General features: G+C 36.4%; 6 protein-coding genes across 10 annotated transcripts; 3 read left to right on the top strand and 3 right to left on the bottom strand.

Annotated features, from left to right (window-relative positions):
* The first annotated feature begins 264 nt into the window (after window positions 1-264).
* Window positions 265-1,849, top strand: LOC6568338 (putative odorant receptor 85d). The gene is made up of 3 exons (XM_001994652.1): window positions 265-1,287; window positions 1,391-1,546; window positions 1,793-1,849. The coding sequence occupies exons 1-3, from the start codon at window positions 265-267 to the stop codon at window positions 1,847-1,849; spliced, it is 1,236 nt and encodes a 411-aa protein (XP_001994688.1).
* A 6,892-nt stretch (window positions 1,850-8,741) lies between these two features.
* Window positions 8,742-10,602, bottom strand: LOC6568339 (pachytene checkpoint protein 2 homolog). The gene is made up of 3 exons (XM_001994653.2): window positions 10,501-10,602; window positions 10,071-10,446; window positions 8,742-9,733 (listed from the first exon to the last, which is right to left on the bottom strand). Exons 1-3 carry the CDS (start codon window positions 10,560-10,562, stop codon window positions 8,891-8,893), a joined length of 1,281 nt encoding a protein of 426 aa, XP_001994689.1. The 5' UTR covers window positions 10,563-10,602; the 3' UTR covers window positions 8,742-8,890.
* A 108-nt stretch (window positions 10,603-10,710) lies between these two features.
* Window positions 10,711-11,351, bottom strand: LOC6568340 (39S ribosomal protein S18a, mitochondrial). Its single transcript, XM_001994654.2, has 2 exons — window positions 11,186-11,351; window positions 10,711-11,119 (listed from the first exon to the last, which is right to left on the bottom strand). Exons 1-2 carry the CDS (start codon window positions 11,280-11,282, stop codon window positions 10,749-10,751), a joined length of 468 nt encoding a protein of 155 aa, XP_001994690.1. The 5' UTR covers window positions 11,283-11,351; the 3' UTR covers window positions 10,711-10,748.
* Window positions 11,352-11,388: 37 nt separating this feature from the next.
* On the top strand, window positions 11,389-12,181 carry LOC6568341 (protein KRTCAP2 homolog). Its single transcript, XM_001994655.2, has 3 exons — window positions 11,389-11,448; window positions 11,516-11,816; window positions 11,875-12,181. The coding sequence occupies exons 1-3, from the start codon at window positions 11,445-11,447 to the stop codon at window positions 11,990-11,992; spliced, it is 423 nt and encodes a 140-aa protein (XP_001994691.2). The 5' UTR covers window positions 11,389-11,444; the 3' UTR covers window positions 11,993-12,181.
* On the bottom strand, window positions 11,990-14,928 carry LOC116805857. Of its 3 annotated transcripts, XM_032740709.2 has the most exons (5): window positions 13,219-13,246; window positions 13,018-13,115; window positions 12,559-12,951; window positions 12,225-12,506; window positions 11,990-12,170 (listed from the first exon to the last, which is right to left on the bottom strand). In XM_032740709.2, the coding sequence occupies exons 1-5, from the start codon at window positions 13,229-13,231 to the stop codon at window positions 12,078-12,080; spliced, it is 879 nt and encodes a 292-aa protein (XP_032596600.2). In that variant the 5' UTR covers window positions 13,232-13,246; the 3' UTR covers window positions 11,990-12,077. The 3 variants fall into 3 exon arrangements, with proteins under 3 accessions (XP_032596600.2, XP_043071070.1, XP_043071069.1); XM_043215134.1 differs by lacking the exons at window positions 11,990-12,170; window positions 13,219-13,246 and adding an exon at window positions 14,746-14,928 and having other exon boundaries at window positions 12,437-12,499; XM_043215135.1 differs by lacking the exons at window positions 13,018-13,115; window positions 13,219-13,246 and having other exon boundaries at window positions 12,225-12,499; window positions 12,559-12,626.
* On the top strand, window positions 13,271-18,741 carry LOC6568342 (protein krasavietz). Of its 3 annotated transcripts, none has more exons than XM_032740707.1 (9): window positions 13,271-13,355; window positions 15,132-15,203; window positions 15,286-15,462; window positions 15,533-15,633; window positions 16,289-16,427; window positions 16,767-16,932; window positions 17,172-17,415; window positions 17,488-17,830; window positions 18,412-18,741. In XM_032740707.1, the coding sequence occupies exons 2-9, from the start codon at window positions 15,143-15,145 to the stop codon at window positions 18,447-18,449; spliced, it is 1,269 nt and encodes a 422-aa protein (XP_032596598.1). In that variant the 5' UTR covers window positions 13,271-13,355; window positions 15,132-15,142; the 3' UTR covers window positions 18,450-18,741. The 3 variants fall into 3 exon arrangements, with proteins under 3 accessions (XP_032596598.1, XP_001994692.1, XP_032596599.1); XM_001994656.2 differs by lacking the exon at window positions 13,271-13,355 and adding an exon at window positions 14,040-14,133; XM_032740708.1 differs by lacking the exon at window positions 13,271-13,355 and adding an exon at window positions 14,212-14,602.
* Window positions 18,742-20,047: the final 1,306 nt, after the last annotated feature.

Below are 20,047 nucleotides of genomic sequence, written 5' to 3'. Positions count from 1 at the left end.
CCACTTAACTAATTGAGGATGTAATCGATTTGCTGAGGCTAATTTATTTCGAAATGGGCACAATTAGAGACGCCCTCAAGGCAACCCAAAGCAGCCAAATCAACTGTTCTGGTTCACAGGACGAAGGCTAATTGAGAGATTTCTGTGCACGCTCATCATCAAGTGGGCGTCGTCCCAATGCAGCAACTACCAATTATCAATTCGTTATTGTGGCTATAAAAGCGACACAATCTTGAGGAAACATCAGCCAAGTACAATACGGAAATGATTCCGAAAGTCAGGAAGTCAACGCGAACCAGGGAAATCATACCTCTGGAAAGGTTTTTCCGTTACGTGAATTTCTTTTACCTGTCGATTGGCATGGTGGCCTACGATTCCAAGCTAAATAGTGACAGATGCAGTTGGCAGAGAATATTATTGCGCTGCTTTTTCATTTTTCAAATGGTCAATCTTAATGCTGCGCTCATCTCGGAATTGATCTATGTCTTCCTGGCCTTAAGTCGCAGCAACAATTTCTTGGAGGCTACCATGAACCTGTCCTTCATTGGTTTTGTGATTGTGGGCGATGTAAAAATACGTCTCATCCAGCAACAACGGAAACGAATCACACGAATTGTTCACCAACTGGATGCATTACACCCATTAAGCATTGAACAACAAGCGGACTACAAGACGGCTAAATATCTCAGTGACTACAGCAGAATAAGCAAATTTTATTTTATAGTGCATCTGATACTCATATGGAGCTACAATCTCTACTGGGCTATTTACTATTTGATCTGTGATTTCTGGTTGGGAATTCGTCGCTTTGAGCGCATGCTACCCTACTATTGCTGGGTACCATGGGATTGGAAGCGAAATTGGATCTACCAATTCATGTACGTCTCACAGAATCTGGGCGGGCAGGCGTGCCTCTCCGGCCAACTGGCGGCGGACCTGTTTATGTGTGCTCTTGCCACACTGCTGATCATGCACTTCACGCACCTGGCCACACAGATCGAACACCATGTAGCTGGCATTTTGTCAGCTGAAGAAGATATGGATTTCCTTAGCACCAGCATCATTTACCATCAGCAACTGTTGCTTCTGGGCAAAGAAATTAATAAGATCTTTGGCGTTTCGCTGCTCTGCAACTTTGCCAGCTCCTCGTTCATCATCTGCTTTGTAATTTTTCACATAACTATCGGGAGCACTATTGACAATGTCGTAATGCTGATGCTCTTCCTCTTCTGTGCCATGGTGCAGTTATTCATGATTGGCAGCTACGCTCAGCAATTGATCAATGCTGTAAGTAAAAGTCGATGGCAACATATTTTAGTTTCGATTTAATTTCTTGTAGTTGTAATAATATTATTATTCAACAACCACATTTAAATTTCCATTACCACAGAGCGAACAAGTTGGAGAAGCTGTTTATAACCATGACTGGTTTGGGGGCGAGTTGCGCTACCGCAAGATGATGATATTGATCTTAAGGCGCGCCCAGCATCCCAGTTACCTGAGAGCGACAAGCTTTCTAAGCGTATCCATGGTTACGGTGACGGATGTAAGTTCAACTTGTTTACAGTAGTCGCTCGCAAATCAACCCAATTCGATTTGAGGTAGCAAGTAATTTACAAGTCCATAGCCTAGAAAAAACTAATATAATAGAACAAAAAGTGTGCAATGCATTTGGAATATTGCATTTATATATTATGGACATATCTCAAATTTTAAAAAAATTTTGTAGAGCGACCACTGACTTATTATTTTTATATTATATCAATGCTAAAATGCTTTAAATTCTTTGCAGCTGCTTCAACTATCCTACAAGTTTTTTGCTTTGCTGCGAACCATGTATTCCGAGTAGGACAAATGTGTTTGGTGGCTTTCTGTCATTGTCGCAGACTGTGTGTGTGTGTGTGGAGCATGCGGCATGTGCAAATGACAAAATATACCCGGCAAATATACGGAAGCGGAAATAGCCAAATCATGCCAAGGCAATCTTTTACGCCAACTCCACAACAGTTGCGGCTTCTAATTAAATTAACCAACCAGCTCAATGGCGTCGCCTGTGGCAGAGCGCAAAAGCGTATCGATTATAAAAAGAAAAAAATGAAACCCGCTTCCATTGGTCATAATGAGTAGTGAAAATCCACGCTAATTTAGCTGTGGTTCATGTAACGTGGCATGCTGCACTGTGGGAAATATAGAAGCCATTTTTGTTGTTAAATGTTAACTTGCTTCGCTGCAACTACTTTGCCTATAAGGCAACAACAATTCTTCTATTTTCAATCTTAATTTAAATAATGCTTACAAAAATGTGTTATTTATATTTATTCTAACCACAATGTCAATTGAAAATCCACAAAAAGGCACTACACATTTTATTTAAAAATCCAAATATATTCGACACAAAGAAATCATGTAAGTAGTTGAGATTCTATAATATGAATAGAGAGACAGATAACTTGTAAAAACAGAGTGTTAAATATAACAGATTATAAAGTGTAGTTAAATTCTTACTTATTTAATTAAGACTCGGCGAAATATTTTCTAAAAAAAAACGATTTATGATTTTTTAATTGCAATGGTGAATTTTATAAAATGTATAATATAAAATTATATTTTTTGGGTATAAATATTATTTAAAAATTTCATGATAATTCAAATATGAAGCAGTTCGAAGCGGCATTTTATACTGGTGAAATTTATACTCATATTTTAGCATAGCAACTTTATAATATCTCATTTACAATTTTTAAATTTAACCACAGCTTAACAGCTTTTATTTTCACATTTTTTTGCTGATGTTCACATATCTGTAGAGAAATAAACACTTTTACTGCATCAAAATAAAACATATTTTGCACATAAAATCCTCATTGCCACCCATTGTGCGCAGTGGCAGTTGAAAGAGATGAGTGTACCACAAAGACTATGATTAATTTTCACCATTTCGGTTGCAGAAAACGCGCGTGAAATGCAAGATAAATCTTTGAGTGTTGGTCTAAAAATAGCGCAGAGCGTTGCTGTTATTTCCCTTGGTCAGCAGCAAGCAGCGCATCATTTGCACAGTCCTTCATTAAGCTCCAGTCATGACTGCCGTCATTTTAATTAAACTTGCACTAACATTCACCAGCACATACAGAGCCAGAGACTGGCGGACGGACACGATTGGCATTTAGGCACGCTGCCGGAGCTTATGCAACATTTAAAATTAATTGCAAAATTGGCTGACAAATTGCATTTTTATGACTGTAAAATTGAAAAGTTGACATAACACTCAGATTGAGCAGTTAGACAGAGCAAAAAAAAATAATAAAAAAGTAAAGAAAAAAGAGAGAACGTGGCTAATTACATTTATACGGCTGTCTGCACTGGCAGCCAGATAGATGGCAAAATTGAAGAATTTTTTCAATTAAAATTAGTAAAAAGCGGCAACAGCAAGAAAGTGGCACGCTCGTACGTCCTAATGCCAATCACAACAGCCAACGCCCAGCACGGCCAGAACTCGACTCCTTGGTGGAGTATAGAGGGCGTGGCTGACTAGTAGGCTGACCCAATCTAATTAGAAATACGCGCGTCACGAACTTGAATTCAACGACTCACCAATGTGCAGCCTGGCTTATGGCCAAATAGTTTCGACTAATCTCATTTGTATTTGCACTTTTCATTCGCCAAAGTTGTAAAAGTTCGACCCGCTGCGGACTAACCATATCAGCCCAGGCAAATCCGCTGACTGCCTGTCCGTTAACGTGCAGACCACAGCCGCATTTCCATTGAATGGCAAACCGCTATTAATCAAAGTAATTGCATGCGGCAAGGAGCAGCAGCAGCAATTGGCCAGGTGTGCCACAGACTTGGTCAATATTCTTAAGCCGTAAGCAAATAATTGTCGCCTCTTGCATATTGCGCTTATCCTGTCGATGCACAGACATGCACGACTTGATGTGTGCTAATGGCAGTTTCGTGTTTTTAAATGGGATTTCGTGCGTGACTTTGTTGCACGACTCGATACGACAGAGCGCGATTAACAGCGCTTTAGTCGACTTCAATATAAATTGAAAATCTTGTGGTACTAATATCATCCATTCGTATAATTACAGTACAAAAAATAAATTACAAGATTACGTACAGTTAATAGCGTCAGAATTATTGTTATTATTTTTATTTAGCTTGCATACAGATATTTTTTTAACTTAAAAGAAACGTATTTTATAATCAACAATTTTGATTCTTTTTGTGGATTAAAAAATAATTTAGTTAAAATTTAAAATTATATTTGTGTTTAATTAACTTTAAGCACTAAGCAGACAAAACAATGTATTGCCAATCATAAAAAATTTCAAACAAATATGTATTCAACATTATTAGTTATTTTCTTATTTATATATATCAAATGCAAATTTCAAATGTAAGTATATAATAATAAATTAATTAATATTATTATTTAAGGAGTACATCAATAATTGTATACCAAAGGCATTGTTAAATCCAATCAGTTCATTTTTTTGACAGCAAGAACAGAACAGGAAACGCATTCAACAAATTATTGTATGCAACAATGGTTGAAAAACAAACTTCCCTGATATTTATCTATATAGACATATTGGGCGAATAAATTAATTCGGAATTCAAACTTTGAAATATATGTTTGGCCAAAAGTTTGTTGTGCCCCAAATCTGTAAGCTGCAATCCAAGGATATATTGACTTATAAAAATGTCAATATCCATTGTGACCCAAGAAAATTGCGATTGCATCCAAGCAACTTTTTTTATTATTATTTTTTTTTTTTGTACGCAGCGTCGAGTCGTCGCTCGTTGAGAAATTGTATTTCATTTCATCAAATGAAGAGAAATTGTACATTTTTATAAGGTCAGTGAAATGAGCGTCTGTGTTGCTTGCTGGAAGCAGGGCTGGGCAAGTGCATTGTCGACTCCTTGGCGCCGCCCTGAGTCCACGTCACTTTGTCACACCGTTTACTGAGTTTGACATACGAGTATGTCTCGTATATATACATATATATTTGTATGTATGTTTTTTCGTTTCCGGATAAGGGGACAATGCCCAAATTTGGTGCATTTTTCACTGTGCCTTAAGGTCGTCGCCTGACCCATTGCTAAGCCAACTTCCGATCGAGTGCCACGCCTAAAAAAAATCACAAACACACATTCCCACACCCACCGTAAAGAAAACCCCTTTGGCAATGACTGCATTTGTCAATTCTCACTTACTTCATTTGAGCAAACACATTTGCTGCATTTCATATTTCCAGTCACGTTCTTAGCATAAATAATACACCCACACGCACACACACGTACATGTGGCATATGACTGCAAATGTATTGTGCATATTTCTATGACTTAAATAAGTCAGCTTAAAATGTAATGTAATTTTTCTCACACCATTTCAGCCCATAAAAAGTTTCGCAACAAGAAAGTTTAATACTTAAAAGTATTTTTCGACGCATTTTCCACATTCTGTTTTTTTTTTTTTTAATGCGTTGCCTAATGCGTATTTCATTTGAACAGTTTACTTATAAATCTTGAATATGCAGATTTCAGAATTATATTTGATAAGTTAACATTAGCTGAATATGATAGCTCAACATTGACAACCAGCCAATCTTCATTGCAAATATTTAAGAAACAAGTGTTTCAATGCCTATTAAAATGTTAACTTATCCATCTTATCAGCTACTTGCCATCTGAATGACTGCTTTAAGAAACATAAAAATTATAGCAGCAAAGTGAACACACAATTACAAAGATAAATACGTTTTTAGATCCTAGCGCTCGACCTCTTCTGTATATAGTAAATATACAAGCAAAAGCATTGTTAAATGAAATTGTGAATTTCATACTTGAGAACACACAAAAGAATAAAAGGAAACCAACGAAAACGACTTATTTAAATACATTTTCTTGTCGGTTTACCTACAGAGCACAAAAAAATAAAAAAAAAAAACATTTTTAAGTACAAGCGTTTATTCAAGTTTTTATTTTTGCATTTTACTGTATTTACTTCTTATTTATATTTATTCGTTTTCGCATTGTACAACTTCATGAATTAATATGAATAAAGTGTGACGACAACTTACCTTTTGAGTTACTCAAATATGAGTGTATAAGATAATTCTTTTCATCATGCTTATATACAATTATTGAAAATAGGTAGCATCTTATATTATTTTTGATTATATTATGTCATTATCAATTCTGTAGTATTTACAATTTACTTACATTTTCCTTCTAACAAGAATAAGCATTGAATCTTCCAGGCGTACATTTTCATAGCTTCATACATTTCTAAGTACTTTAAAATGTTCACTGAAACTTTGTTCACAAATAGAAACAATTGCTGAATATATATACAAAATTGACAAACAATGGTTTGATTTACCCGCCTTAGGGCGGTGTACACGCAGAAAAGTTTAAAAAACTCAAATGAAATTAAATTTAAACTTTACTTCACTTCGATTAAATGTTGATGAACTTTCACGCAAATACTTTCAACGATATCTTTTGTGGTATTTGCAATAATGGTATTATTTATTTTTAAGGATATAATTTTTCAAAAAAATTGTTAGAAGAGAAAACCAAACAATTTAAACCCCATCCGCAAGAAATTTATAATAACCGCAGAATAAACCAAATCAGCGAACGTTGCCGCAGGAATTTAAATTAAATAGATAAAGCAAAAGTTTGACATCATGATGAACTGAAATTTTATTATGCCTTTTGAAGAAAATCAATTCGTTTTTATTGAAGTAAAAGTGTAAGCTTGTAATAATTGTAATGTAAATACTATGAAAATGATTTTTAAATTTAAATCATAATTATATGTAAATTATAATCATAATTATATCAGCAATTTTTTTCATAGTTTCTCCAAATTAAAAAACCAATTCCGCTAAATTATATTTTAAAAGCTTTTTTCAAAAAGCTATAATTAATAGTTAATCTGTAAATGCTCTAAAATAATATTTACTATAAAAAAATTCAATGCGTTTAATGGACTGAAAGTTGCAATTAGAATTGAATAAGTATGTGACAAGAAAGAAAGCTTTAAAATATTGACCAACTGGTTTAAGCCTATAAAAATCTTCATTAGTTATAGTTATTTCTGGTCTTGCACTTATACCAATTTATATTGAGCATGGGCTGCAGTCAGGATTGAAACATTTTGGCTTGCCTGCTGTAAACGGTAGCATTACAAATCCAAACAATAAACATGAAACAATCGCATTACAGAACAGCTCGTAGGAGCACACACACACAGACACACATACACAAATACATAGCATTAAAGTGCTTCAGCAGCAACAACAATTGCTCCAGGAATACCAATGTGAATTTGCAGAACCACATTGCTGAAATGCAATCGCTGCTTACAGGCTTCGCCCACACCCCAACACACACAAGCCCATTGAACAAAACATAAATAAACGTAACCATCAATAGTTGTTGTTCAATTCTCAACTATTTTGCATTGGCCTGGACGGCACATTCATTTTGAAATTTATCCAAGGGATTCTGTTCAACGCTCCTAGTGCACATACGCCACGTAGTCCAAGGTCTACTCCAGACGGACTGGCAGGCAATAAAATATTCTACAAATACAATACGATACGCAAAAATAGAGTGTACACAGTCGTAAACAATCAAATCAATAATAATAGTCATTGCATCAGGCAACAAACGAACCCCTAGGCAAAATACCAACAAACATATGCATACTTACATATATACATACATATATAGGTATGTAAATCGATGATGGCTTGCACAAAATCAACTGGCATCTATTCAGAGACTTAATCTTTTGTTTAAAGCAGAGTCAGTTCGACTTAATTATGTTGCATGACAGTCTTTATTTCTTTCCACTCGATTAACTTCATTACATATTGTTGTTCTATTTTTACTAGAGATACGACTACAATAACTATATATTGGGTGAGTACCATTTTAAATATTTATAATTTACGTATGTGCTTTTTTTTCCGAAATTTCATAGTATTTGTTTGATATCTACATGCAAAAGTAGTTTAAAAGCACAGAAAAAAATGTCACTGAAATGCCATCGTCAGCCTGATGTAATGAAATAATTTCGATTGATCACTCCCATCTGAAATTAATGAAACGGCTAAAAATATATATAGTCAAACCACTAAGTATACAATACATTCTATGTAACAATACATTGTATGGTACAATACATTCTGTGGTTAAATACACGAATAATTGAATTAACCCATGGACTAAGGACTTGTTGTTGGATTTGCAAACAAGATAAAATATCCTAGTGCGTCTCGTGTTGACGATTTTGAGATACCCTATGTACTTAATCTTTGGCAGGTGTAAAATATTTACTATTTAATTATTCTGCAACTTAATGGTATTGGTCAGCTTATCTTTCAATAAGACATTTGTTACCACTATAGAAAAAAGATAGCTGTCACAATGCAATACGATTAGACTGGTAACGCACAAATGCAAATGCTGACATTTAATTACATCAACTCAGTTTGTAATTCTGATTGAGAATAGATATGCTTTATGATGGGACCAGAGATGTGTGCTGCAGTGTGTTACACATTTCAAGCTCTGCTGCAAAGCCGTAAAAAGTCTGAAGTTGATTGCAATCAAATAACAAGATTTCATACTTGTTTTCACATCAACAGCAGGGTAAATGAAAAAGTGTGTGCAAATGAAAAGGAAAATAGCAAAGGGATAGCAAGAGGATAGACACTTCGGGTTATATTCACAATTGTATTTTTTTGTTCACATCTCTTTTGTACAAGCAAATTGAAGTTTACAATGTAGCATTTGATGGACATGAAGACATGTGAGAGTTGTTTGCTTAACTAAAAATTGTTCATGCATAGCTGACGTAATAACTGTTATTTAGTGATACATGTCCGTGTCATGCTTTAAGTGCCGCTGCTCAGCCAGATGCTGTTCCAAGGCAAGCAGCATTGCATCAAGGAAATCCGATAGGGTTATCTTCTGATTCACATCAAACAGATCTCGGCTAGTGTGTTGAGCGTGTGCCAGCAGCGGTAACTTGCGCAATGTGCGTCCACTCAAACCGACACTGCGTTCTGACAGATTTGTGAGCAGACCCTCCGCATCCGCCTGATTTCCCTCCAGCTCCTCGGTTCTCACAATGCCCCTGACCATCAGTTCAGCTAACATGGACTTGTAAATTGATTTGATGGCTGCTGGCGTTGGCAGTCCAATAAACTGACGTATATCCGCGCGATCAAGAAAGGCCAAATCAATGCTTTGCGCCAAATTCGAAGTGGCCAAGATGAGCACGTTGGGACACGCCTTAATTTCATCCAGCTGGGTGAGCACTGCATTCACCACTCGCATCGCATCGCGTGGCTCGTTGCTGCTCATAGCACTACGCGCATATGCCAGCGATTCTACCTCATCGATGAGTACGCAAACCAAATTGTTCTTGTCCGTCACGAGTTCCCCAATTTTACCAAAGAGACGCGCAACCAATTTGCCACTCTCCGAAAACCACTTTGAAAACAAACTGTGGCTATTGATCTCCACAAGATGCGTGTAGGCAAAGCTGCTCTGTGTCCTGATTGACAACTTTTGGGCGAGCGCCTTGCAAAGGCTCGTCTTGCCCGTGCCGGGTGGACCATGCAGCAGGAGCAGTCGATTACAAGCAATCACATTGGTGTCCACACTATGTTGCGAGAAACTGAGAGCCGAAAGCGCAAACTTAAGCAGCTGCAATAAAAAACATAAAAATTGTCATCATTTACAAATTAACAATTGCCGATTTTGGTGAGCTTATTTTTTGGCTAATTTCCGTCTATATGTAGCAATACAAATAAGACAGCTTGCAGCATGCTGTAGCTGTATAGGTCAGAGTTCGGTAGGTGGGATCACTAGGGGATATAGCTGTCCTATGAAATTTCATCTCTTAATCAAGCTTATCAGTTATTAATGTTATTGTGCTCCTAGCAACTTGACCACATTTTAGCAGCACTGGAATACAACGTCTAGGGGCCTTTGCGGCTCTTGGATGCTCGAATGACACACACATATATACTGTTTAGCATACCTTTTCCTTCAATCCCTCTTCATATATTAAATTCTCCCAGAGACCAGAAAGCTCAGTGGCAGGCAGCAGGACGTGATTTGCAGCTATCACACAGTCATTGCCATCTGCATCGCCATCGCCGCTGCCATCGAAAAGACCGGCGTCTGAACGCATCTCTGGGCGCTGCGTCATGTAGAAATGATACACGAATTTAAACTTATTTTGATCTGGCAGCTGCATGGTGCCATTTTCGCCGTTCTCCCTCTCCAGCAGTATACTTTCCACCGTAGGAATGTGCGTGTCCGGCGTGAAAGCGCGATTCCAGCGAAACGATTTTAATGCTTGCAGGTACTCATTTAATTTGGGCTCGATTGCAGCTCGAAGAGCCTGCAATCGCCTGTAAAATAATAAAAATAAGAGTGTCTACCGCAATGCAACATGTTAGACTCACTGGTCGCTGCGGTGCAAACGCACTTCGACGTACACCGTATTGCAGCTGCTTAAAAAACTCATTTAATTTTTGCTTGTGTGAGCAACGCGCCGAATTGAAAGGAAGTTTTAAAGAATGCCAATGCAAAAGCCAATGTGACCGAACTTTGGCAGCTGCAAAATAGTTGCAATACAATAATAATCGATAGTTGTGCTAAACCGCAACAGCAAATAAAATGGAAAACATTTATTGTGGTATTTTGACTAGCTTTAGTATTTAATCGTTGACTCCAAGAAATACTTGTTAAACTTGCGCCAACCAAATCGCATCTTCGGATCTTTTTTACTCCATGACGGCGCCAGATTGGGCATCAAGCCCGCTTTCTGAGCCATGGTAACTAAAGTGCCCATTTTCTTCTGCTGTCGGTGACACAATTTGGTTATGCGCCTTGGCAACATGCAGCCGTCGGAGCGCACATATTGAGAAAGAATGAGCACATCCGTATGCTTAATGTCCAAGCCTAAAGTGCACTCGGGGCAAAAGGTGCTGTCGCATGCCGGTTTCAGCATCTTGTCCAGACGGGGTGAAACCACATCGACTCCCTCGTAGACAAGTGCATTGCTTTCCCGCTTCTCGTGTACTGAAAAACAAAACAATCTCAAGCAGGTTATGAAACACCCAATTGGATGTATGGATTTATACTCACTTTCTTTGATACTCAATGGAGTGGTTGTCGTTAGGCTACGCGTTTGCCAAAAAGTACCGCGAAGCGTTCTGGTGGCTACTTTTAATAGTGTAGCCATTTCTTCATTAATATTTTAATGTGCGAATGCAATTGCTGCTATGCCTCTTGCCTTCTTACACTATATCGATACTTATCGATGTGCGGCAATTCGAGACTTTGTTAAGACTATCGATAGCTCTTCCAATTTGCCACACAAAACAATTAAATTCCTAGCTTAAAAATGTGTAAGTTGCTGTTTTTGTAAAGAAAACAACAAAAAGATTTAACTAATATCGAATATATGTATTGCAGTCGCATCTGTAACAACCAAAAGCACTCTGATCTCATCAATTATATCCGGCATACTCAGCTTGGTGATTTTTGCAACGCTGCGGTTCTACGCCCATTGGTTCAATGACTCCCAAATTAATATATTATTTGGCGGCTACTTGTTCTCCTGGTTATTTATACTCAGCCTCACCTGCTTATCAAATGCTGAAATGCTAATCTTTGGTCCCGATTTTCAAGCAAAACTTGTACCAGAAATTATTTTATGTTTATCGCTAACAGCAGCTGCGGCCGGCGTCGTTCATCGCGTTTGTGCGACAACAAGGTAAATCAATTTCAACGCCTCCACATTAAAAAAAAATTGTTAATAATCTTTCTTTTAGTATTCTATTCTCCCTGGTGGGATTATATTTTATGAACCGAATCTCTTCAAAGTATTACAACAATGCAGTGGTGCCCGTGGATGTACCCTTGCGAAAAAGTGGCAAAAAATATAAATAAATTCCATGACAAAATGTATTTTCAATTCAACATGTAATTTGATATGAGAAATACAATCCACAAGCTAAAAGCTAATACTTAAATGCTATGCAGCAGCTTCATTTCCCGCCTCTGAAGCTAATTCATTGCCCGCTTCTGTTAAAAAGCCAAGTATATTAAAGTCAATAAAGCGCACCAACTGAAAAGGAATTCGTTTTTTAAATATAAATGAAATAGGGACATTACCACTTACCATCAACGCGGATTTGGATTTGGATTTATCATCTTTGTGGTGCTCGTCCAGCTTATTTCGTAGCGTTTTAAACCACTCGGATATTTCGCTCTCAGTCTCCGATTGCGGTAGCTCAAATCCCCGGTAGCCGGCCTGTTTCAGAGCCGTATTATTAGTGTTAAGCGCTGCTGTCGATAATACTAGTCCAAAACTCTTCACCAAGGTGTATATTTTCTCCAGCGACCACTCATCCAGAATTGTCGCTAAATTCACCGCTTTTAGCATTTGCCAGATCTCTGTAATCTTACTCACAAAATTAAAGAGAAACATAAATATTTAGACAAGCTTGACATACATTTCGATATATATGCATTATAATCGGACTCGCTTTCGTCAGTTCGGAAATAAAAGCGCGCAGCAATCCAAGAGAAATCATCTTTCCCGTCTCGCTTGCCGTGATTATATGTGGTATTGCCCATAGTAAATACAACATGTAATCATAATCCGTATGATTCTCAATCAGACTGGCAGAAAATTTAAAGTTTTCTAGCAATTCACGGGTGGCGTAGTCTATCATTGTTGGCTTCAGCATATCCGTGTAGTTGAAGCAATCGTTTAAGAGTTCGAGATGCTGATTTTGTGTCTCTGGATCAGACAATAGAAGCAGCATAATGGCCGCAGAATATTGCGACGTTATCTCTTCCAAATTCAAGTCGCCCTTAAGAGCTTTACTAAAATCTGCACAGAGCTAAATTTAAATTTAAAAAAAAAAACCCAAATTAGTTTTAAATATTAGGTACATTATTTAAAATACCTTTTCCGCATCCTTCTGTGTCTCCAACGCACATTTCAGTTCACTAGAGTCATAGTACTTCTCGATTGGGTGTAATTTTGACAGTACCTCGCGTAAGACTGTAAATTTAAAATTATTAATTTTTGAATCCATCATTAAGCATTTAATGAACTTGTCAGAATATATCAGCTGTTCCTCAGCATTTTATCGATAGTATCGCACGTTTGTCTCGCATCGATATGTTTTAAAGCATCGTTGGGTTACATGTTATTGCAGCACTGCATAAGTGATTTTCACACGCTCGCAGACGGACGAACAGCTACATTTTCTTCAGTAAAACAGCTTTTTTTGTTTTAATCGTAAGTACATAACGAAATTTTGTTAAATTTTATAAAAAAATATATATATATATGTGTGTATTCTACAAATTTCGAAAAATTATATATGTATGTATTTATACATAAATGATGAAATGCGCAGTGTAGTGAAAAACGCGCTTACTCACTTATGCGCACATATATATATATATGTGTGTATTATCCGTCTGTATATGTAACTGTTAAGAAAGGTTATAAATACATATAGAGATTCTTGTGTATATATGCTCAATTGTGTGAGCATATTGAAGCAATAATGATTCATAATCAATAAAAATAATCAATTGCTTTTATAACCGGGACGGACGGACGAGTGCGACTGTACCACCATAATTTAATAAGAGCCACGAAAGCTGCGTTCGTTTTCTTTTCTTTTTTTGTGAAATGGCAAAAAAGAGAAAGCATACGGCGTGCATTGAATACGTGTAATCTTTGTATTTTTAACAATGATTTCACAATGGCTGCAAAGCCCAGACAAATAGAACCTCAAAATTTATGCTCACACAGACAAAACACTCATGCACAGACACATTTCTCTCTCTGTGTGTGTGCGTGTGTGAGTGCTGCTTGAATCATAAAATATTTGATTCAAAATGGCGCCGACCACATGTCGTAGTCGTGTTGCGTTATCGTCGGCATTCGACGACGACGAATTGTGTGTCATTTGCTTTCGGAATTTCGTTAAACAAAGTGGTGTGCGCAGAAGAGGCGCCCATACGTCAGAAAAGAAAAAAACACTTAACCAACAAAGAATTAATATGTATGTATATAGAAGTAGTCGCTTGTGATATTTATTAAAATTTGAACTTCGTGACATACGACGTACTGAATTTAAAATCAACCAAATTGTTTAAGTAAATATTCAAAACACAAACAGCAGAAATTTCTGCGATTTTCTCTCTCCATCTCCTAACAACTGTTGAGTGCGCTTGTTTGTGTGTGTGTGCGTGCGTGTCAGTATTACAGTAAATTTTTAAAAGAAAGTCTCCGCATATTTTGGCAAAATATTGGAGAATAAATTTACATCAGATCTCGTTTTGCTGCGCGCTTAAGTTTGAGGTTAAGTTTTCATATTTCTGTACGACAAGCCTGAGAGCTAACGGGCCAGATTAAAACACATATTCACAGCTCTAACCTCATAAAAATACACATACAATAGAAAAGCATTACCAAGAAAGCGCACGCTGAATCACGATCTTTGCCAAAAGTTATTTCCGTTGATTGAAAGTGTAAGTTTAAATTGTGTCGTACTCAAAGTTTCATAAACCAAGGCAACAACAAAGCCTTTATATGTATATACGATGTGTGTATATTTATTACATACACGTTGACCTCGTTTTCAAGCGTGCTGCTAGTAACAAAGTCAACGTACATATTTTGTATTTCAAATTTCTCTTTATTCTGATGTTTCTTTGCACGCTGCTTCTTCTGTAGCCGAGTTCTCGCAATTTGCCTTTCATTCGCTCTTCTGCATTATAAAACTGTAAAAAGATTATCCGCGGTGTGTGTGTGCTCGAGTATACCTATGTGTGTGTGTGCATGGGCACACAGCGATCAAGCGTACAGGCAAAGATTTTTTGTTAATTTTTTTTTTTAGGTTAGATAGCATTGAAACACGATTTAAGATTCAACGTGTAAGCGAATGTACTGAACAAATTGACCTTGCATTGCATATCACGTCATACGGTTGAACTGTGTACATTTAACAAATAAAATACAAATTTATTGAAAAATTGTTTCGCTTCTCTATATTTGTAGCAATTTATTGTATGAGTCAAAAAACTGAAAGACCAGTGCTATCGGGTCAACGCATCAAGACCAGGAAAAGAGGTAAGTTCTTGAGAGGGAAGAGTGAGAGTTGTGTGTACGTGTAGCATAATGAGCATTTTAAATAATAATAATTTGTATTTAGATGAAAGAGAAAAATATGACCCAACGGGATTCCGTGATGCGGTCATTGCTGGTCTCGAAAAAACTGAAGGCGACCTGGATCAAATCTCTAAATATCTAGACAGCGCGGGCAACAAGCTCGATTATCGTCGATACGGTGAAGTGCTGTTCGATATATTGATTGCGGGTGGTCTACTGGGTGAGTAAAAAAAAAAACCGTAACACTCTAATGGTCAAATTGTATTTAACATTTGCATTATATATTCCAGTGCCTGGCGGTTCTATATCTCAGGATGGCGAAAAGCCACGCACAAATTATTGCATCTTCGATGCACCCGAGGATATGGAGTCAATGCGCAACCATGAACAGGTTAGTAACACAAGCCATATACATTATAGTTGCTCTGAATATAATTAGAACCGGTTATTCAGCAAATCAAATTATTCAGATATATATAAAATGAATCGACATATTTTAATTGTGAGAATATTGTCATGAAAAACACAAATCAAACAATCGAATTATTTCCAAAGCTGCGATAAAAACCAGTCGGTTGTCGTATATGCATATAAATATAATTGGAAAACCTTCGCCGCACATTATTAGAACCGGTTAGTTGTACTTGTAATATAATCGGTGTCAAAATGTTGCAAAATGAAACGCCACATTTTACTTGTCTTTAATTTTTCGAAAAACTCGATCTTTAAAGATTTCTAATGTTGCGACATATATTTTTCTAAATATTTGTTAACGTATATATACTTATTTGCATTTATCTTGTAATATGAACGATTGTAATAGCCTTCGCCGCACATTATGAGAACCGGTTAGTTTTATTTGTAAAATAATCGGTGTTATAATGTTGCAAAATGAAATGCCACATTTTACTTGTCTTTAATTATTTCGGAAAACTCGATCTTTGAAGATTTCTAATGTTGCAACAGTCATTCATTTAACATATTAAAATGCATGCATTCATTGTTTTGATTATTTCACATATCTAATTGGAACCTATTTGTTTCAGGTGTTTGTTAAACTCATTAGACGGTACAAGTACCTTGAGAAAATGTTCGAAGAGGAGATGGGTAAAGTTTTGTTATTCGTAAAGGGCTTTACTCCAAGTGAACGCATTAAACTTGCGCGCATGACTGCGCTCTGGTTAGGTAAGCACAATGATTAATTAAATAATAACAATGTCTTTGTTTAATATCAATGGGGAGAAAGAAATTGAAGATTTCATATTCCCAAGCAATCACTTTATTTATTTTTATTTTTTCATCGGTCAACTGTTGCATTTTATGAGTTTTTGAGAATACGATGAGAAACTCGTCAAACAGTTGGCTAAAATTGAATTTACTCTTGGTATACTGACTCTTGCATGCAAAAATATAACCCAAATGCAAAAGCCACGAGCCCAAGGACATGTATATCATATACCTTATAGAAACTGAAAGGTTCCTGTATTAAAAAGTTATTAAATAGATTTTGCGTTTATCTTGCAGTTAATGGCTCTGTACCGCCAAACGTATTGCTGGTACTAAACAATGAGCATCTGATTAAGGATGGCATTGCACTCGAGTTTTTATTGGAGCTGTTTTTAACGTTCAAGCAAGAGAAGGGCATTGCATATCTTATTCAGGCGCTTAAAAAAGGTGGACTGGAAAGCAAGTAAGTTTCATAACATCCTCATATCAATATCATTCGGAATGTTTTCAGGAAGATCTACATGCATATCTTGTTAATCTTTAATTAATATTCCTAGAGTAATTATTTATGCTGAATTTTATGCATGTCGCAAATAAACTTTTGCTTTATTTGGGTGCACATTTTATTTCGTACATTAGCAATCAATTTATATGCCTAACGATTGCATATAATATAATGAATTTAATTGGTTTTGCTTGCAGACTTATGGACTTTTTCCCACCAAACAAACGTACTGAAGAATATTTTAAGCAAGTTTTTCTTGACAAAGAACTCAATGAGATCATTAAGTTGCATAAGGCACAGGCCAGCCAAGAGGCCAAACGTGAACTGCAGCAGACCCTCATCGATGATATTAATGACGAGAAGGCACATAATGAGATAACTGCAGACATCAAAGAGTTTGCACTGCGTACCAACATTCCTGATCATGAGATAATTGTTATTGTAAGTGGACTGGACGTCTGAGTACTTCTATATATATATCTAATATAATATTGTTAAATTTTATATTTGAAGATTTGGTCCACAATCATGTCGTTGGGTGAATGGAACAAAAAGGAGGAGCTTGTCACTGATCAAGCTGTGCGTCATCTGAAGGTATATTGCACTCTATTGAAAGCCTTCGCCTCAACGGATCGTTCAGAATTGGCATTGATATTGAAAGTGCAGGAGTTCTGCTATGAGAACATGAATTTCATGAAAGCGTTCCAAAAGATCATCTTACTATTTTACAAGACCTCGGTATTGTCCGAGGAGATCATCTTGCGCTGGTACAAGGACGGCCACTCCAACAAAGGCAAGATGCATTTCCTTGAGCAAATGCGCAAATTCGTCGAATGGCTCCAATCTGCCGAGGAAGGTTAGTATTCGATAAATATATAAAATAAATGTATTTTTATGGTTTGGCAATTTTTGAGAATGGTTTTGCCATGTGGCACTTCTTACATTGTACAAAATTGCAAAAGCAATTGGGTTTTTTGCTTGCCTCGTTGTTTTATCAATCAATAAACAATGCAGGCCAATGAAAACCTGGACAAAGGATATAAATAATTGTAGCATGTTTCCTGTTGTCACTTTTTAAGTTGGATAAAACTCCAAAAAGGTCAGAGGAAATATGCCAGAGCAAAAGAATGATTGGGTGTCCATACAACTTGATAATAGTTACATTTGGCCAATAATCGTTCGGACAAATCACAAGTAGCATATATATGTAGATATATTTTAGCAAAAAATCCATTCTCGCATACTAAATTTTTTTTTTGATTGTGCTTACCAGTGGGTAACATCATTTTTAAAGTATGCCAAAGCAAAAGAATGATTGGGTGTCCATATAACTTAATTATAGTTACATTTGGCCAATAATCGTTCGGACAAACCGATTACAAATGCCAAATTTGCAAGTGTTGTAAAGCTAATGTGTTGATTTCTTATAATTTTCAGAATCTGAATCGGATGACGAGCCAAAATTGGGCGACTAACAAATATATTATGCGCAGTTCATTATCTCGTCGACAAAGGAATACAAATCGATAGAATGAAGCCGCTACCAACTGTCAACATTATATATTTTGCATTAACAACAGCCAACCGAACTACACTCCCATTTGGAAACTATTCCTAGATGTTAACAAGACCTCCATGGACTCTGCAACGTGAAGAGAGAAAGAGAGAACCAAGCCGCAAAATTCGAAATTTACTGTACACATTTTAATAGTGTTTCAAAACTGCTTTCTCAATTTTAAAACGTGCACTTAAAAATTGTTAAATTGATTTATTTTGAGCAATATTTAAGTGTTTCACAAACAAAAACAAAATATGATGAAAACCAAAACAAAACTGGACAAATTGTTTATATATACAAGCGAAGACACACCCGACAAATCTTGTTATTTCAGTTGCATCTGAAAGCAATAACAACAAATAACATTCAATGTAATTTTTTATTTTAAAATCAGCATGAAATGATTTTAAGTGAAAAACAACTGGTCAGGACTTTTAGGTAAAATAGTAAATGCAATTTATGCAGTTAGACATCGATACACAATTTATATATATTTGAATGATAAGCAAAGACAAGAAAAAACCGGCGGACCATCTTGAAAGAGATGGAAAAAAAACAGACACATTCTTGGGAAATCACACATCTCAATTGAAAATGGGGAGGGGGGTAAAATGAATTTAAAAAAGGCAAGTGCATGGAAAAAAGAAGAAAATAAACATAAATAATATATACAATTAAAATAAACAAATGTAAAACAAAAATAGTTTTGTTTGATTTTGAAGCGAAGAAAGCATGTCTAATCTGAAATGTCTGCAAGACTTGCAATGTGGAGCAACTGGCAAAATTGATAAGCATTGAGGTTGAATGACTCGCATGTTGAGTTACTGATTAATCTGAAATGTCTGCAAGAGTTTTTACGGAATGGATTAGCATTCACGCTGGACGCGATTTGGCGAGCTTCTCAGTGAAAGAATTCTTATCTCTTTTACTAAAAGCATTTAAGAGAATTCCGAACACTTGTCTTCGGCACTTCTAAGTTGGCATACTCTTACAGAGTGGACTCAACACGCCAACATCTAACTATAAATAAAACCGACTCATAACTCAAATGAAACCATATGATTCAGCTGTGCAATGTCAATGATTATTTTCGCATAATAACACACATACTTGGTAAGTTTAGTCCGTGTATCTCTGTTGCTGATATATTGATTAGATCCAGCCGGCTCTGACACATGTACTTCCTGCAGGATATTTGCCTGGTTTAATGGAAGTAGACGCGTAGAAGCAGACGGACAGCCATGGCTATTATGTTGATTCAGCTAGTGATGCTGATCAAGAATATCAATACAGTGGTCGTTACAGACTTAAATACAAATTTATAAAACCCACTGCAATTAAGAGTCGCAACTCCACCTTTAATGCGACCAGCATTAACTACTCTCAAGCAAGCACATTTTAGGTGTTAATACTAAAGTTTGGATCGAGATGAAAATCGTGGTGGTTTCACAACTCTATCAAAGCTGCCAAGATATGTGGCTTTATGATCGCATACTTGATAATTTCCAGTTTGTT

This window comes from Drosophila grimshawi, unplaced genomic scaffold, assembly GCF_018153295.1.
Source record: "Drosophila grimshawi isolate 15287-2541.00 unplaced genomic scaffold, ASM1815329v1 contig_311, whole genome shotgun sequence".
NCBI classification, from domain to species: Eukaryota; Metazoa; Arthropoda; class Insecta; order Diptera; family Drosophilidae; genus Drosophila; species Drosophila grimshawi.
This window is presented reverse-complemented; position numbering and strand designations above follow the sequence as displayed.

Bases quoted from the DNA above. Each gene is read 5' to 3' on its own strand.
- LOC6568338 (XM_001994652.1), top strand. From the start codon at position 265: ATGATTCCGAAAGTCAGGAAGTCAACGCGAACCAGGGAAATCATACCT. The intron at 1,288-1,390 runs GTAAGTAAAAGT...CCATTACCACAG, and splicing joins CTCAGCAATTGATCAATGCT to AGCGAACAAGTTGGAGAAGC. The intron at 1,547-1,792 runs GTAAGTTCAACT...AATTCTTTGCAG, and splicing joins CCATGGTTACGGTGACGGAT to CTGCTTCAACTATCCTACAA.
- LOC116805857 (XM_032740709.2), bottom strand. The intron at 12,952-13,017 runs GTATTTTAAATA...ATTTAAATTTAG, and splicing joins CACAGAAGGATGCGGAAAAG to CTCTGTGCAGATTTTAGTAA. The intron at 12,507-12,558 runs GTATGTCAAGCT...TTTGTGAGTAAG, and splicing joins TAATGCATATATATCGAAAT to ATTACAGAGATCTGGCAAAT.
- LOC6568339 (XM_001994653.2), bottom strand. From the start codon at position 10,562: ATGAGTTTTTTAAGCAGCTGCAATACGGTGTACGTCGAAGTGCGTTTG. The intron at 10,447-10,500 runs GTGAGTCTAACA...ATTATTTTACAG, and splicing joins CGTTTGCACCGCAGCGACCA to GCGATTGCAGGCTCTTCGAG. The intron at 9,734-10,070 runs GTATGCTAAACA...TTTTTATTGCAG, and splicing joins AAGAGGGATTGAAGGAAAAG to CTGCTTAAGTTTGCGCTTTC.
- LOC6568342 (XM_032740707.1), top strand. From the start codon at position 15,143: ATGAGTCAAAAAACTGAAAGACCAGTGCTATCGGGTCAACGCATCAAG. The intron at 15,634-16,288 runs GTTAGTAACACA...TATTTGTTTCAG, and splicing joins CAATGCGCAACCATGAACAG to GTGTTTGTTAAACTCATTAG. The intron at 16,933-17,171 runs GTAAGTTTCATA...TTTTGCTTGCAG, and splicing joins AAAGGTGGACTGGAAAGCAA to ACTTATGGACTTTTTCCCAC.
- LOC6568341 (XM_001994655.2), top strand. The intron at 11,817-11,874 runs GTAAATCAATTT...TCTTTCTTTTAG, and splicing joins CGCGTTTGTGCGACAACAAG to TATTCTATTCTCCCTGGTGG.
- LOC6568340 (XM_001994654.2), bottom strand. From the start codon at position 11,282: ATGGCTACACTATTAAAAGTAGCCACCAGAACGCTTCGCGGTACTTTT. The intron at 11,120-11,185 runs GTGAGTATAAAT...TTTGTTTTTCAG, and splicing joins TCCATTGAGTATCAAAGAAA to TACACGAGAAGCGGGAAAGC.